General features: G+C 39.5%; 1 protein-coding gene across 4 annotated transcripts in view; it reads left to right on the plus strand.

Annotated features, from left to right (window-relative positions):
- The window catches only part of ATAD2B (ATPase family AAA domain containing 2B), a 221,521-nt gene that overhangs the window by 152,205 nt on the left and 51,867 nt on the right, over positions 1-17,449 (plus strand). For all 4 annotated transcript variants that reach the window (XM_002710061.5, XM_070069369.1, XM_070069368.1 and 1 more), the window contains exon 19: positions 321-506. In XM_002710061.5, coding sequence (XP_002710107.1) covers positions 321-506 — 186 coding nt within the window. The remainder of the gene's footprint in view (positions 1-320; positions 507-17,449) is intronic.

The raw sequence follows: 17,449 nt of genomic DNA on the forward strand, positions 1-17,449 counted from the left end.
TATATCTCTTTATCTGAAGTGTATTTTCTAATGGTGTTTTACTTTATTATCTGTACACGATAGTTAAGTAGAGCAATTTGATACCTTTATCCTATTAATATATACTGAAAAAGAATAAAATCGTAAAAAGAAATGCTCCTTCCCCTCCGTGAGGCAAGGGTTAGATAGAAGGCTTGTGCATTGTATCTTGAAGAGCTTAAATTTGGAAGCTAAAACTAATGACAGTATAGGCCTGACAGGTTTCATACATTTGGGGGTTACTAGGTAGACTTTAGAATGAACAATTTGAGTTTGTTAATTTGGATTCTTTCTTTAATTAGATTTTTCGTGAAGCTCGAAGAACAGTACCAAGTATTGTTTACATGCCTCACATTGGTGATTGGTGGGAAGCTGTCAGTGAAACTGTGAGAGCAACTTTTCTGACATTGCTACAAGACATACCATCATTTTCACCTATATTTTTATTGTCTACCTCTGAAACCATGTACAGTGAACTGCCTGAAGAGGTAAGAACTAATTAAATAGTATATCTTTCTTAATTATATTACTTTTAAATAGTTGGTCTTATAAGCTGAATGTATTTTAGTTAGTGTAAAATCATACCATCAGAATTGAGATCTGGGTTGTACTGTTTTACTAGCCTTGTAATGTAGGAAAGTTATTTAATCTTTTAACTTTCAGTTTCTTTTTTGATATAATAGTCATGTCTTATTCAGTGTTGCTGGGAAGATTTAGATAATTAATGATTAGAATAGAATCTGACATCCTTATATATAGTACATTCCAAGGAAATCTTAGCTGTCTTGTCACCCATCCCATTATAATTATCCTTCTCACCCATTTCAACTCTTTCATTGGTAGCATCATGTTAAGTTGAATATTATTACTAATATGCCTGTTTTTCAAATATGAAATTTAGTTTTTGAGTTTAAAGCAAAAGTAGAATTACAGTTGATTTCAGCAAAAGTTACCACATAACTCATGTGAAAGAAGCTGATTTTTAGAACATTATATTAACACCCCAAGCATATTGGGCCTTCAGATAGTCTCCTTCAGAAACACTTAGAAATATTTTATCTAGGAGACACAGTAGGAATGATGTTCACATAAAAGATTTGTATTTTTCCAGTGTTACAAAGCTTGAGTATATAAGATTTAAAAAAAATTTTTTTAAACTTTTATTTAATGAATATAAATTTCCAAAGTACAGCTTATGGATTATAATGCCCCCCCATAACTTCCCTCCCACCCGCAACCCTCCCCTTTCCCTCTCCCTCCCCTTTTCCCTCTCCCTCCCCCCTTCCATTCACATCAAGATTCATTTTCAATTCTCTTTATATACAGAAGATCAGTTTAGCATATATTAAGTAAAGATTTCAACAGTTTGCACCCACATAGAAACACAAAGTGAAAAATACTGTTTGAGTACTCGTTATAGCATTAAATCACAATGTACAGCACATTAAGGACAGAGATCCTACATGAGGAGTAAGTGCAAAGTGACTCCTGCTGTTGACTTAACAAGTTGACACTCTTGTTTATGGCATCAGTAATCACCCTAGGCTCTTGTCATGAGTCGCCAAGGCTATGGAAGCCTTTTGAGTTCACCCACTCTGATCATATCTAGACAAGGTCGTTGTCAAAGTAGAAGTTCTCTCCTCCCTTCAGAGAAAGGTACCTTGACCTGTTCTTTCCACTGGGATCTCACTCGTGGAGATCTTTCATGTAGGTTTGGTTTTGTTTTTTTTTTTTTTTTTTTGCCAGAGTGTTTTGGCTTTCCATGCCTGTAATACTCTCATGGGCTTTTCAGCCAGATCCAAATGCCTTAAGGGCTGATTCTGAGGCCAGAGTGCTGTTTAGGACATCTGCCATTCTATGGGTCTGCTGTGTATCTCGCTTCCCATGTTGGATCATTCTCTCCCTTTTTTATTCTATCAGCTAGTATTTGCAGACACTAGTCTTGTGTATGTGCTCCCTTTGGCTCTTAGTCCTATCATTATGATCAATTGTGAACAGAAATTGATCACTGGGACTAGTGAGATGGCATTGGTACATGCCACCTTGATGGGATTGAATTGGAGTCCCCTGGTATGTTTCTAACTCAACCGTTTGAGATAAGTCAGCTTGAGCATGTCCCGAATTGCACATCTCTTCCCTCTCTTATTCCCACTCTTATATTTAACAGTGATCACTTTTCAGTTAAGTTTCAACACTTGAGAATAACTGTGTATTGATTACAGTATTCAACCAAAAGTATTAAGTAGAACAAATAAACAAAAAAATACTAAGAGGGATAACGTATTAAGTTGTTCATCAACAGTCAGGGTAAGGGCTGATCAAGTCACCGTTTCTCATAGTGTTCATTTCACTTTAACAGGTTTCCTTTTTGGTGCTCAGTTAGTTGTCACCAATCAGGGAGAACATATGGTATTTGTCCCTTTGGGACTGGCTTATTTCACTCAGCATAATGCTTTCCACATTCCTAACAGGGATCACTTTTCAGTTAAAATTTAAATACCTAAGAATAATTGTGTGTTAATTACAGAGTTCAACCAAGAGTACTAGAACAAAACAAAGAGAAAATACTAAAATGGATAAAGTATTACATTGTACATCAACAATCAGGACAAGAGCTGATCAGGTCACTGTTTCTCATAGTGTCCATTTCACTTCAACAAGTTTCCCCTTTGGTGCTCAGTTAGTTGTCACCAATCAGGAGAACATATGATATTTGTCCCTTTGGGACTGGCTTAATTTGCTCAGCATGATGTTTTCCAAATTCCTCCATCTTGTTGCAAATGACCAGATTTCGTTGTTTTTGACTGCTGTATAGTATTCTATAGAGTACATGTCCCATAATTTCTTTATCCAGTCTACTGTTGATGGGCATTTGGGTTGGTTCCAGGTCTTAGCTATTGTGAATTGAGCTGCAGTAAACATTAAGATGCAGATAGCTTTTTTGTTTGCCAATTTAATTTCCTTTGGGTAAATTCCAAGGAGTGGGAGGGCTGGGTTGAATTGGTAGGGTTATATTCAGGTTTCTGAGGAATCTCCAGACTGACTTCCATAGTGGCTTAACCAGTTTGCATTCCCAACAACAGTGGGTTAGTGTCCCTTTTCCCCCACATCCTCTCCAGCATCTATTGTTGGTAGATTTCTGAATGTGAGCCATTCTAACCGGGGTGAGGTGAAATCTCATTGTGGTTTTGATTTGTATTTCCCTGATTGCTAGTGATCTTGAACATTTTTTCATGTGTCTGTTGGCCATTTGGATTTCCTCTTTTGAAAAATGTCTATTGAAGTCCTTGGCCCATCTCTTAAGTGGGTTTTTTGTTTTGATGTTGCGTTTGCATATGCTGTAGGGATTCCTGAGTTGCTAATTTCCAACTTCATTCCTTTATGGTCTGAGAAGCTGCATGGTATGATTCTAATTCTTTTGAATTTGCTGAGACTTGCTTTATGGCCTAGTATGTGGTCAATCCTAGAGAAGGTTCCATGTACTGCTGAAAAGAATGTAAATGCTTTCTGTGTAGGATGAGAAGTTCTGTAGATATCTGTTAGATCCATTTGGGCTATAGTGTCATTTAAATCTACTGTCTCCTTGTTGATCTTCTGTCCTGTTGATCTGAGAGTGGGGTATTGAAGTCCCCCAGTACTGTTGTATTGGGGTCTAAGTCTCCCTTTAAGTCCCTTAACAAATATTTTAAATAAACCGGTGCCCTGTAATTAGGTGCATATACATTGATAATCGTTATATCTTCCTGTTGAATTGATCCCTTAATCATTATATAGTGCCCCTCTTTGTCTCTCCTAACAGTTTTTGTGGTAAAGTTTATGTTGTCCAATATTAAGATGGCTACGCCCGTTCTTTTTTCATTTCTGTTGGCATGGTATATCTTTTTCCAGCCTTTCACTTTCAGTCTGTATGGATCTTTATTGGAAAGATGTGTTTCTTGTAAGCAGCAAATAGATGGGTTTTGTTCCTTAAGCCAATCAGCCAATCTGTGTCTTTTAACTTAGTACTTGGACTACCTCTCACCATTCCCTCCTAGCTTGTAGGGTTTCTGATGAGAAGTCAGCTGTGAGTCTGATTGGAGATCCTCTGAGAGTAATCTGACGTTTCTCTCTTGCACATTTTAGGATCTTTATGTTTCACTGTGGTGAGTTTAATTACGACGTGTCGTGGTGAGGATCTCTTTTGGTCATGTTTATTACGGGTTCTATGAGCTTCCTGTACTAGGATGTCTCTGTCCTTCTCCAAACCTGGGAAATTTTCTGCTAATATCTCACTAAAAAGGCCTTCTAATCCTTTCTCCCTCTCCATGCCTTCAGGAACTCCTAGAACCCGAATGTTGGGTTTTTTAATAGTATCCTGAAGATTCCCGACAATATTTTTTAGATTTCTTAGTTCCTCTTCTCTTCTTTGGTTTGATTGTATATTTTCCTGTGCTCTGTCTTCTAAGCCTGATATTCTCTCTTCTGCTTCGTCCATTCTGTTTTTTTTTTTTTTTTAATTTTTTTTTGACAGGCAGAGAGGACAGTGAGAGAGAGAGAGAGACAGAGAGAAAGGTCTTCCTTTGCCGTTGGTTCACCCATTCTGTTTTTAAGGCTCTCTAATGTGTTTGTCATTTGATCTATTGAATTCTTCACTTCATTATGATTTCTCATCACTATCACAGTTGTTTCATTTTCTGCTAGTTGTTTCATTTCATTTTGATTCCTCCTTAATATTTCATTTTCACGAGAGAGATTTTCTATCTTGTCCATTAAGGATTTCTGTAGTTCGAGAATTTGTTTTTGAGAACTTCTTATCAATTTTTTGAGATCTGCTTCTTGCATTTCTTCTATCTCATCATCTTCATAATCTTGAATTGGGTTGTCTATTTCATTTGGGGGCGTCATAGTGTCTTCCTTGTTCTTGTTACCTTGGCTTTTGCGTTTGTTTGTCATATTGGAGATATTCTTTGTTTTTTTTTTTCTCATTATACTGTGACTCTAGATTAAGAGGACTGTCTGCTTTTGATGGATTTTTAGAGGCTGTGATGGGTGTGGCCAGAGAGCTCTGGTTCTACAGGGTTAAGGGTGTGCCAAAGGTGATTCACCCTGATTGTTCTCTGGCTCGCTCTGCTCTCTCTCTCTCTCTTTTTTTTTTTTTTTTGACTCAGTTGGGACGTAATTCCACACAGCTGAGTGGAATTGAGAGTAGTTGATGTATGAAATCTGGCCCCTGTGGGTATTCGTTTGCTTACCAGAGTCAGGTTTTTCTGCTTGGCTAATGAGAGACACCCGCTTTACATATGCAAAATGGCGTGCACTGCTTTACTTATGTAAAATGGCGCCTGCCCTTTGTCTTGCTCAGCTTTGTAAGGTGAGTGGAAAGAGAGGCTAAATGTCCGTGCAGGTTCCCCTTATTTATTCGATTTTTTCTCTCCTCCATCCAGCCTGGTGAACTTTCCCCAATGGGGTTTCAGGCCTTGTTCTCTGCAGGCTTTTTCTGCCTTTCCCTGCCAATGTCTCGGGTTACCGAGAGGTTTTTAGCTCACCTCCCCTTCCAGCGCTGGCGCGCAGACTCTGAGGCTGTGGCGGGTCCAGCGGCCCTGGCGGCTCCCGCGGCTCAGCTTCCACGCGGTGGGCGACCTTGCTCTCCCCTTAGGTCCTCTGAGTCACAGCCACTAGATCTTGAGTATATAAGATTTTATGATTAAGTTATTTGTTTACTGAGTTCTTTTGTGCTTTCATTGGCTATCTTGCTAAAATGGACTTGTAGAATTTACTGCTCTTGTAAGGAAAGTATATTAAATGTAGAGTAATTCATTTTTGATTATTCAATTTCTGAAAGTATCTGAAGACTGTTCATCAAAATGTTTATTACCATAGAGGGCAATAAAGTTGAATGGAATACTGTGTATAGTAAGACTCAGAAAACCAAGGTATTGACTTACCAGTCTTTCCATTTTGGATAAATATTTGAACCTAGGATAGCTTGTTTTTATGTACAAATGTAGATAGTGGCAGACAAAATGTTGGTATAAGACAATAAATGAGTCTGTTTTGGAAATCATGGAGCTATAAAATGTTGGGTGTTAGTGTTATGAAGTCAGAGAGCAGTTGCAGGTGATGTAGAAGGATGGACTGAACCTGGTCATAACCAAGGAGCTACTTTTGCAGGTTAGGTCCTCTGTATCAACTAGGTTTTTTTGGTTTAATATAATTTTATATAAAGAAAGAGAAGAAAGGAATAATTAAGAGTTTTAGTTAGGAATATTAATTTCCTTAAAATTTCCCCCATAAGGAGTTCAAAAAATGTATAAGTCTTGTGAACTTTCTTCTTGATATAGCATTATTTATTTTGCTTACATGTATTGTACATATGCATGTATGATTTTACTGTTGGCTTAGTATTTTAAAGCTAACATTGCATTATACACATTTTCAGTGTGGTATATTATTATCATAATTTTTAGTGAATTATTTGTTTCCCAGTAACCCTAATTATTAGCTAAAATATATTAGCGTTATGTTAAAAATAGATTAGATTTGAATCCTGAAATTTTAGCTCTTTTTTTTCTCTTTTGACTTCTGTGTTCTAACCACTCGTTAATCAAGTAGCTACTAAAGTGAACCACAGAAATACATATTTGTGGGGTGAATATTGTGAAAAATCCTCTCAAAACTACTGTTTTTCACTAATTCATAAAAAATATTCCTCTGCCTCTGAGACTTACATTTTATTTTTTTTATTTTAAATGATTTTTTATTTATTTGAAAGACAGAGGGAGGGAGCAAGAGAGGGATAGAGAGGGAGGGAGGGAGGGAGGGAGAGAGAGACTGACTTTCCATCAGCTGGTACATTCCACAAATGGCTGCAATGACTGGGGTTGTGCCAGGCTGAAGCCAGGAGCCCTGAGCCTCTTACGAGTCTCCTGTGTAGGTACAGGGGCCCAAGCACTTGGGCCATCTGCTTGCTGCTGCCTTCCTGGGTGCATTGGCAGGAAGCTGGAGTGGAAGTGGAGTAATTAAGTCTCAAACTAGCACCCATGTGGGATGCTGGCATCACAGGCGGCAGCTTAAACCATTATGCCACAATGCCAGCCCCTAACCTTGTATTTTAATATCAGCTTTGCCATTTGAATGGTTGCTTTCTTTAGACCACAAGCTGAGGTAGTATTCTACAATACATAGTACATATTGATAAATATTTAGTGAGTGAATGAATAGTATAGAGAATTGCAGACCATATAGGTTAGCAAATTGATGAACAAATGAAGTAAACAAAACTAAATAATTCTCAAATAAATGGCTGGTTACTATAGTTTATTTAAGAATATTTAATAAAGAAATTAAATTAACAGTAATATACAGGTTTTTTAACCTGTAAAGTAGGTGTGTGTGTGTGTGTGTGTGTGTGTATATATATATATATAAAAGACAACCATTGAAAAAGCTATCTCCAGGCAACCCATTATCATAGCCTTAAATATGTATATACATTTTGACTCAGCAATATATTTTATGGGTAATTACCTGAATAATTTTTATAGATAAATATAAAAAATACAGCATAAACTATGGGGGGATGGGGGATATTTCTCATACCTTTTTTCTAAAATTTATTTATTTGAAAGGCAGAGTAAAAGAGAAAAAGATCTCTTCCATTTGTTGGTTCTTTCCCAAAATGCCTGTAACTGCCCGGGCTGGGTCAGGCCGAAACCAGTAGCTTGAAACTCAGTCCAGGTCTTTCATGTGGGTGGCAGGGATCCATGTCCTTGGACCATCACATACTGCTTCCCTGGATGTGTGTTAGCATGAAGCTGCATGAGAAGATGAGGTGGGACCTGGTCCCTGGCACTCTGATATGGGATGCAGGTGTCCCAAGTGGCAGCTTAACCTGCTCTGCCACAGTACCTGCCTTTATTATACCTTCTTTTCATTGGTGAAAAAGTATCTAAATGCTCCATAGGGGCAAGCATTTGGCACGGTGGTTAAGTTGTTGTTTGGGAACCCACAATCCATATTGGAGTACCTGGTTCAAGTCCCAGTTACTTAGCTTTTAATCTACCTCCCTGCTAATATACACCCTGGAAGGTAGGGCTCAGATATTTTGGTCCCTGCCACCCATGTGGGTGACCCAGGTTGAATTCTGAGCTACTGACTTTGGCCTGACTATTGTGGGCATTTAGAGAGTAAACCAGAGGATGGAACATCTCTCTTTGTCTTTCTGTCTTTATCTTTCTGCCTTTCAAATAAAATGTAAATAAATAAATAAATAAAAATTTGGAATTGGTTAAGTTATGGTAGATTCATTCCATGAAACACAATGAGACCATTAAAAATATTGATGCAGATACTGGAGGTTGGCTTAGCAGTTAAGAAGCAGCTTGGAAAACCCACACCCTGTGTTGGAGTACCTGGTTTTGAGTTCTAGCTCCACTCCTAATTCTTGCTTCCTACTAATGTTCACCCTGGGAGACACTAGGTGATGGCTCAAATAGTTGAGTCCCTGCCACCTACATGGGAGACCAGGGTTGATTGCCTGGCCGCTGGTTTCAGCCTGATCCAACCCTGGCTGTTGTGTGTATTCAAAGAGTAGACCAGCAGATGGGAGCTCTCTTCTCTGTCTCTTTCAAATAAGACAAATATATTAATAAAAATTTTAAAAATATTAGTGTAGAAAACATTTAATGTCATGAAAAAGATATTTAAATATGTTGTTTAAAGATGCTTATATGCATGATATTATTCCAACTTATAAAGTGGTAAATGGAGGCATATTCATGGATGCTAATAGTAATTATCTTGGCCGGCGCCGTGGCTCACTTGGTTAATCCTCCACCTTGTGGCGCTGGCATCCCATATGGGCGCCGGGTTCTAGTCCCGGTTGCTCCTTTTCCAGTCCAGCTCTCTGCTGTGGCCTGGGAGGGCAGTGGAGGATGGTCCAAGTGCTTGGGCCCCTGCACCAGCATGGGAGACCAGGAGGAAGCACCTGGCTCCTGGCTTCAGATTGGTGCAGCGCCGGCCGTAGCAACCATTTGGGGAGTAAAGCAATGGAAAGAAGACCTTTCTCTCTGTCTGTCTGTCTCTCTCTCTGACTGTAATTCTACCTGTCCAAAAAAGAAAAATAGTAATTTTCTTTGTGCATTAAGGTTATATTGATTTTTAAATTGTCTTTTCAAAGTCTTCTGTAATAAATACTAGTGTCTTAATCAAATAATAAGCCAGTTATTCAGAGATGAAAGAAAAAAATATGTACCCTTTTTTTAAAAAAAAGATTTATTTATTTATTTTTAGTTGAAAGGCAGAGTTACAGAGAGACAGAGGCAGAGAGAGAGAGAGAGAGAGAGAGAAAGTCTTCTTTCCACTAGTTCACTCCTCAGATGGCTGCAATGGCCAGAGCTGTGCTAATCCAAAGCCAGGAGCCAGGCGCTTCTTCTGAGTCTGCCACGTGGGTGCAGGGGCCCAAGCACTTGGGCCATCTTCTGCTGCTTTCCCAGACCACAGCAGAGAGCTGGATTGTAAGTGGAGCAGCTGGGTCTCAAACCGGCACCCATATGGGATGCCAGCACTGAAGACTGGAGCTTTAACTCACTGTGGCACAGTGCTGGTCCTGTACCATTTTTATAAAAGTAGAAGAAAACCCATGAGGCAGGCATTGTAGTAAAGCCTGCTCCTTGGGATTCCAAGTCCCATATGGGAGTGTGTAATTCAGGTCCTGGCTCGTTTGCTTCCCGACCAGTTCCTGTTAATGTGCATGGGAGGCAGTAGATGATGGCTCAGTGCTGGAGTTCCTGGCTCCTGGCTTTGGCGTGCCCCAGGCCCAGCTGTTGTTAGCATTTGGGGAGTAACCAGCAGATGAAAGATTTCTTCCCCTCACCTACTCCCTGAGTCATTCTGCCTTTCAAATATGTAATTAAATATTCATTTAAAGATAGCAGAAAACCCCAAAAGAATTTGTCATTGTTTTAGAGCCCTTTTGATATTCTCTTGTTAATGTTTCCCCTCCTATACCCTGCCCCCGCTCTAGTCCAGTCCTCAAAATAAATTTATACTCGGACAGGACATTGGGATACTGGGAAAAGATTAAAATTTATATACATTTTATTCATATTATCTTAAATATTTTGTGAATATATTTAAAATGAAAATATTATATTTGCATAATATATTTAAGTAAATTTGCATATACTAGAAAGAATATTTTCAGATTTTTTTTTACTGACGATGTATTTGATTTAAAAATTTTAGAAATTATTGGTCTAGACCAGCTGAGAGCAAAATGTGGTACATAGACCCCTATGGGTCCCCCAAGGCCTTTTCAGAGGATTTTCAAGTTCTTTCCTTTCCAACTACATGTCTGCTCTTAAATATGACGTTTTCTCATATTCTTCCATCAAAACAACATTTTGCAACAGATTGAATGCAGAAGCAGATGTAAGATCCAGTTGTCTTCCATCAAGCTAGACATTACAGAAATTTGAAGAATGTAAAATACTGCCACTTTCTCACTAAATTTTATTTTCTATTTTATGTATCTTTTATTCTAAGTTATATTTTTGGAAAAATATATTTTTCAAAAGAATATACTTTTAAATGTTAATATGTAATGAGCTCATTTTTAAAATGTCCTGAGTTTTGATACATAAATAGTGACAGAGCCTGCATAAAAAAAAAATTTTGGGATCCTTAGTAATTTTTATTTTATTTTATTTTTTACTTATTTATTTGAAAGGTAGAGTTATAGACAGTGAGAGAGAGAGAGAGAGACAGACAGAAAGGTCTTCCTTCCGTTAGTTCACCCCCCAAATGGCCACTACGGCCGGTGCTGCATCGATCTGGTGCCAGGAGCCAGGAGCCAGGTGCTTCTTCCTGGTCTCCCATGCAGGTGCAGGGGCCCAGGCACTTGGGCCATCCTCCACTGCCCTCCCAGGCCACAGCAGAGAGCTGGACTGGAAGAGGAGCAACTGAGACTAGAACCCGGCACCCATATGGGATGCTGGCGCCTCAAGGCGGAGGATTAACCAAGTGAGCCACAGCACCGACCCGGGATCCTTAGTAATTTTTAAGAATTTAAGAAGGCACAGGGGTGCAGCTCCAACCATTGCGGCCATCTGGGGAATGAACCAGTGGATGGAAGACCTCTCTCTCTCTCTGTCTCTACCTCTCTCTGTAACTCTGTCTTTCAAATAAATAAAATTAATTAAAAAAAAAAAAGAATTTAAGAAGCCCCTGATACAAAAATGTTTGTGAACTTTTGATCTGGACCACAGACCCTTTGAGGAGATGAGAATGTCTAACCAGTCTTGACTTCTACGGGTCTTGGCACAGTGCTTGTACATTGGACTGACTCCAAGTTTATTTCATGAAAGAGAGGGACTAACAGTTGAATCACAACATAGTCTTTAAGTACTCCCTGATAAACCTCATTCCTTTTCTGCAAAAATATAGTGTGAATAAATTACGTATGTAAACTGTCTATGAGGATAGTTGGGAGATTTTAGTAGAGATGTATGGAAACTTTAAGTTATTTTTGTTCAGGAGAACAGAAAAATATATTTAAGGGAGGAAGCAGGTAGAAGTAGAGATATTTGCAGAAAGGAAATCAAATGTTGGCCAGAATCATCACATTTCTGTTTCTTTATCTTTTTTAAAGATTTATTTATTTATTTGAAACTCAGTGTTACACAGAGAGAGAAGGAGAGGCAGAGAGAGAGGTCCTCCATCTGCTGGCCCACTCCCCAGTTGGCTGCAATGGCTGGAATTGTGCCGATCTGAAGCCAGAAGCCGGGAGCCAGGAGCTTCCTCTGGGTCTCCCACATGGGTGCAGGGGCCCAAGGACTTGGGCCATCTTCCACTGCTTTCCCAGGCCATAACAGAGCTGGATTGTAAGTGGAGCAGCTGGGACTTGAACTGAGATGCCTGCACTGCAGGCAGCAGCCTTACCCACTATGCCGCAGTGCCGGCTCCAGCACATTTCTGTTTCTAAAGATATTAATAGTATTTTCTTTGCTATTAAGTTATTATGGGCAGTTCAAGATGGTGTAATTCAATGCATTGCAAATGAGTTTTAATGAAATACTTTCTCAACTATGTTGAGGAAAAGTAAATGTTACATATAGTTAACATCTTAAATATTGTACTTTATACTATGTCCCTGGGTTTATATGGGACCTGGGAGGAGAAAATCAGTAAATTCAAGTGGAAAAATGAAGTAGGGGCATTGAAAACCCAGAAGAATGATGTTCTATACAGAGAACCTATCATAACTTTTTGATAGTAAATAATTATGATTTTTCTTAAAATATAATAGGAGGGAGAGCCTCACAATGATTTTTGTTGTTGTTGTTGTTAAACACTTATTTTTGGAGAATAAGTGGTATTAGTATTTTAAGGTATATAAAATATTTTCATTTAAAAATTGTTTGCTTTTTATTTTTTAAAGATTTATTTTATTTACTTGAAAGACAGAGTTACTTAGAAAAGTAGAGCTAGAGAGAGAGAGGGAGAAGTCTTCCATCCTTTTGTTCACTCCCCAAATGGCCACAGTGGCCAGAGCTGAGCTGATCTGAAGGCAGGAGCCAGGAGCCTCTTCCGAGTCTTCCGCAGGGGTGCAGGAGCCCATGTACTTGGTCCATCTTCTACTGCTTTCCTAGGTCATGGCAGAGAGCTGGATTGGAATGGAGCACCCAGGACTTGAACTGGCACCCATATGGGATGCCTGCACTGCAGGAAGGTGCTTCACTGCGCCACAGCTCTGGTCCCTGTTACTATTATTTTTTTTAATTTGAGAGGGAGAGTTACAGACAAAGAGAAGGAGAGACAGAGAGATCTTCCATCCACTGGTTCACTCCTCAAATGGCCACAAAGGTAGAGTCTGTGCCAGGCCAAAGCCAGGAACTTCTTCTGAGTCTCCTACATAGGTAAAGGGGTCCAAGTATATGGGCCACTCTCCTCTGCTTTCCCAGGCCATTAACAGAGAGTTGGAGGCATAGAACTCAAGGGGCTTCCATAGCCTTGGAAACTCATAACTGGTGCATAGGGAGATTACTGATGCCATAAACAGGAGTGTCAATTGGTAAAGTCAACAACAGGAGTCACTGTGCACTTACTCCTCATGTAGGATCTCTGTCCTTAACGTGCTGTACACTGAGGCTTAATGCTATAACGAGTACTCAAACAGTATATTTCACTTTGTGTTTCTATGGGGGTGCAAACGACTGAAATCTTTACTTAATGTACACTAAACTGATCTTCTGTAAAAAAAAAAAAAAAAAAAAAAAAAGAAAGAAATTATCAATTCCCAACTTGACTCTCACTGGGATTAAACATGACAATAGGTCTGATCTGATTTCATCATCATTTAAAAAAAATCATCTATTATTTTTCACTTTATGTTTCTGTGTGGGAGCAAACTGTTGAAATACTTACTTAAGGTATACTAAGCTGATCTTCTGTATATTAAGATAATCGAAAATGAATCTTGATGTGAATGGAAGGGGAGAGGGAGTGGGAAAGGGGAGGGTTGTGGGTGGGAGGGACGGTATGGGGGGGGAAGCCATTGTAACACATGAGTCGTACTTTGGAAATTTATATTCATTAAATAAAAGATTAAAAAAAAAAACAGAGAGTTGGATTGGAAGTGGAGAAGCTGAGATTCGAACTAGGACTCATATGGGATACTGGGGTGCAGGCAGAGGCTTAGCCTACTGTACCACAGTGCCAGTCTCTCCTTATTTTTTTTTTTTTTTTGAACAAAGTGAATTTTATTTAAAGGAAGCTTTCTTTTTTCTTTCTTTTAAAGATTTTATTTGTTTATTTGATAGGTAGAGTTACAGACAGAGAGAGGAAGAAACAGAGAAAAAGGTCTTCGTCTGCTGGTTTACTACCCAAAAAGCCCCAATGGCCAGAGCTGGGCCTATCACAAGCCAGGAGCTTCCTCTGTGTCTTCCACACGAGTGTAGGGTGCAAGGACTTGGGACATCATCCATTGTTTTTCCAGTCCTTAGGCAGAGAGCTGGATCTGAAGAAAAGCAGTTGGGACCTGAACCGGTGCCCATATAGGATGCTGGTGCCACAGGTGGAGGCTTTACCTACTATGCCACAGTGCTGTCCTCCCCCCCCCCTTTTTATTTTAAAGATTTATTTATTTGAGTGACACACAGAGAGATCTTTCATCTGCTGGTTCACTCCCCAAATGACTACAATGGTTGGGTCTGGGCCAGGCTGAAGCCAGGAGCGAAGAGCTTCATCTAGTTCTCCCTTGTGAGTGGCAGGGGCCCAAGGACTGGTGCCCATATGGGATGCTTGCACTGTAGGTGGCTATTTAACCTGCTGCACCGTAGTGTTGACCCGAGGGAAGCTTTCTTAGCTTTCATTTTCCATACTTTTTGATCTTTTTTTTTAGAAAGGTTTTATTTGATAAATATAAATTTCATAGGTACAGTTTTTGGATTATAGTGGTTCTTCCCCCCATACCTGTCCTCCCACTCTCACTCCTGTTCCACCTCCTACTCCCTCTCCCATCCTATTCTTCATTAAGATTCATTTTTAGTTATCTTTATATGCAGAAGATCAACTCTATACTAAGTAAAGATTTCAACAGTTTGCACCCACACAGACACACAAAGTATAAAGTACTGTTTGAAGACTAGTTATACTGTTAATTTTCATAGTACAAGTCATTAAGGACAGAGGTCCTACATGGGGAGCAGGAGCACCGGGACTCCTGTTGTTCATTTAACAATTGACACTCTTATTTATGTCATCAGCGATCATCCGAGGCTCTTGTCATGAGCTGCCAAGGCTATGGAAGCCTTTTGAGTTCACAAACTGTGACATTATTTAGACAGGGCCATAATCAAAGTAGAAGTTCTCTCCTCCCTTCAGAGAAAGTACCTCCTTCTTTGATGGCCCCTTCTTTCCACCAGGATCTCACTCACAGAGATCTTTCATTTAGGTCATTTTTTGCTACCATGTCTTGGCTTTTCATGCCTGAGATGCTCTTAAGGGGTTTTTAGCCACATCTGAATGCCTTAAGGGCTGATTCTGAGGTCAGAGTGCTACTTAGGGCATTTGTCATTCTATGAGTCTGCTGTGTGTCCTACTTCCCGTGTTGGATTGTTCTCTCTTTTTAAATTCTATCATTATTAGCAGACACTTGGTCTTATTTATGTGATCCCTTTGACACATGAATTCTCAAACTATTAATTTTCCCCATTACAGAGGTTGCAGGGATATAAAATTGGGGACTAAGAATTCTTATTTGATATGTTTATAAATTGAGATAAAACAAGACTTTACTAGTGAAAGAATTGTTGCCTTTTATGTAGCTGTATTTCAGGTTGTGTATTAAGTCACTTAGATATACTATTTAAGTTAACTTTTCTAACTGTCCAGTAAGAAAAGTATTATTATTTTCTTGTCTGAAAGATGAAAACATTGAAGCTAACAAAGGATAAAGTAACTGGCCCAGGGGTTTCACAGCTAGTATTGCAGAGCAAAGATTGGAACCCAGCTTTAGCCAATTCCACAGGTCATGCCCATAAATCCCCTATATTCTGTAAGATTCCAGAGAAATGGTTTGTGGATATTGTGATGCTTAAGATTGATGAGTGGTCAGAGAAATGGAGTTTCATATCCAAGTTAAGACCATAGTTTATTCAGCAAACAATTTAGTAAATGCCTTTTCTGTGCAGTGCAAAGTACTAATGAAGTCTGAATTTTTTTTAGACAGTCGTGCTTGTGTTCTTAACTGTTTTATTCACAATGCCCAACTGCTTAATACAGGTTCTGAAACACACACATACACACATTTTCTAGTACAGTAAATCTTCGTTGAATGAATGAATGAGATAAAAAGGACAGTCACTGATCTCCAGAAGTTTAATTTAGAGGGAAGAGACACATGAAAGAAAAATATGGCATGAGAAGTGCTCTAATAATATAATAAATAAAAGGAAAAAGTTAATAAAGTGAACTTCATTTAAATTAAATACTTTTAGCCTTTAAAACACATCATTAAGAAAATAATGTAGTAGGCTAAGCCTCCACCTGCAGCACTGATATTTCATATGGGTGTCAGTTCTAGTCCCGGCTGCTCCTCTTCCAATCCAGCTCTCTGCAATGGCCTAGGAAAGCAGTAGAGGATGGCTTACATGTTTGAGCCCCTGTACCCACAGAGGGAGACCCCGAGGAAGCTCCTGGCTTCAGATTGGCCCAGCTCTGGCAGTTGGAGCTATTGGGTGGGAACCAGCAGAATGGAAGACCGCTCTCTCTCTCTCTCTCTTTCCCTCCCTCTGTAACTGTACCTCTCAAATAAACAAACAAAATCTTTAAAAACAAAAATAAATTAAAAAAAAGAAAATGACAAAGCAGACTCTGAAAAATTTTTGTATTTCTTTTTTTTAAAAAAAGATTTATTCATCTATTTGAAAGGCAGAGTTACAAAGAGGCAGAGGCAGAGAGAGAGAGAGATGGAGGGAGGTTTTCTGCCCACTGGTCACTCCCCAAATGGCTGCAGTGGCTGGAGCTGTGCCAGTCCAGAGCCAGGAGCCAGGAGCTTCCTCTGAGTCTCCCATGCAGGTGCATGGGCCCAAGCACTTGGGTCATATTCACTGTTGTGGCCCTTGGGGGTTGATCCAGCAGATTAAAGATATCTGCCTGTCTGTCCTACTTCCCCATACCCCTAATGCTCTGCATTTCAAATAAATAAGTAAAAAAAAAAGTCTCTTTTTTTAAAAAAAAAAAAGAATACTCTCAGTAGAGTGAAAAGCAACCCACAGATTGGCAGAAAATGTTTGCAAATCATGTATCTGGTAAGGGATCAACACCCACAGCATACTTACAAAGAAGTCCCACAACAACAATAATAGAAACAATGAACTTGAATCAGAAATGGGCAAAGGACTTAAATAGACATCTCTACAAAGAATTAATGGACAATGAGCACTTGAAAACATGCTCAGCATCACTAGTCACCGGGGAAATGCTGATCAAAATCATTATGAAATGTTACTTCATACCCATTAGGGTGGCCATTATTTATTTATTTATTTTTTTGCAGGCAGAGTTAGAGAGAGAGAGAGAGAGACAGAAAGAAAGGTCTTCCTTCCGTTGGTTCACCCCCCAAATGGCCACTACGGCCGGCGCGCTGCGCTGATCTGAAGCCAGGAGCCAGGTGCTTCTTCCTGGTCTCTCATTCGGGTGCAGAGCCCAAGCACTTGGGCCATCCTCCACTGCCTTCCCAGGCTACAGCAGAGAGCTGGGTTGGAAGAGGAGTAACTGGGACACAATCCGGCGCCCCGACTGGGACTAGAACCTGGTGTGCCAGTGCTGCAGGTGGAGGATTAGCCAAGTGAGCCACGGCGCCTGCCAAGGTGGTTATTATTTTAAAAAAAGTCCAGAAAAGAACACATGTTGGTAAGGATGTTGAGATATTATAATTCTTGTGTGTTGC

Source organism: Oryctolagus cuniculus, chromosome 2 (genome assembly GCF_964237555.1).
Source record: "Oryctolagus cuniculus chromosome 2, mOryCun1.1, whole genome shotgun sequence".
Lineage (NCBI taxonomy): Eukaryota > Metazoa > Chordata > Mammalia > Lagomorpha > Leporidae > Oryctolagus > Oryctolagus cuniculus.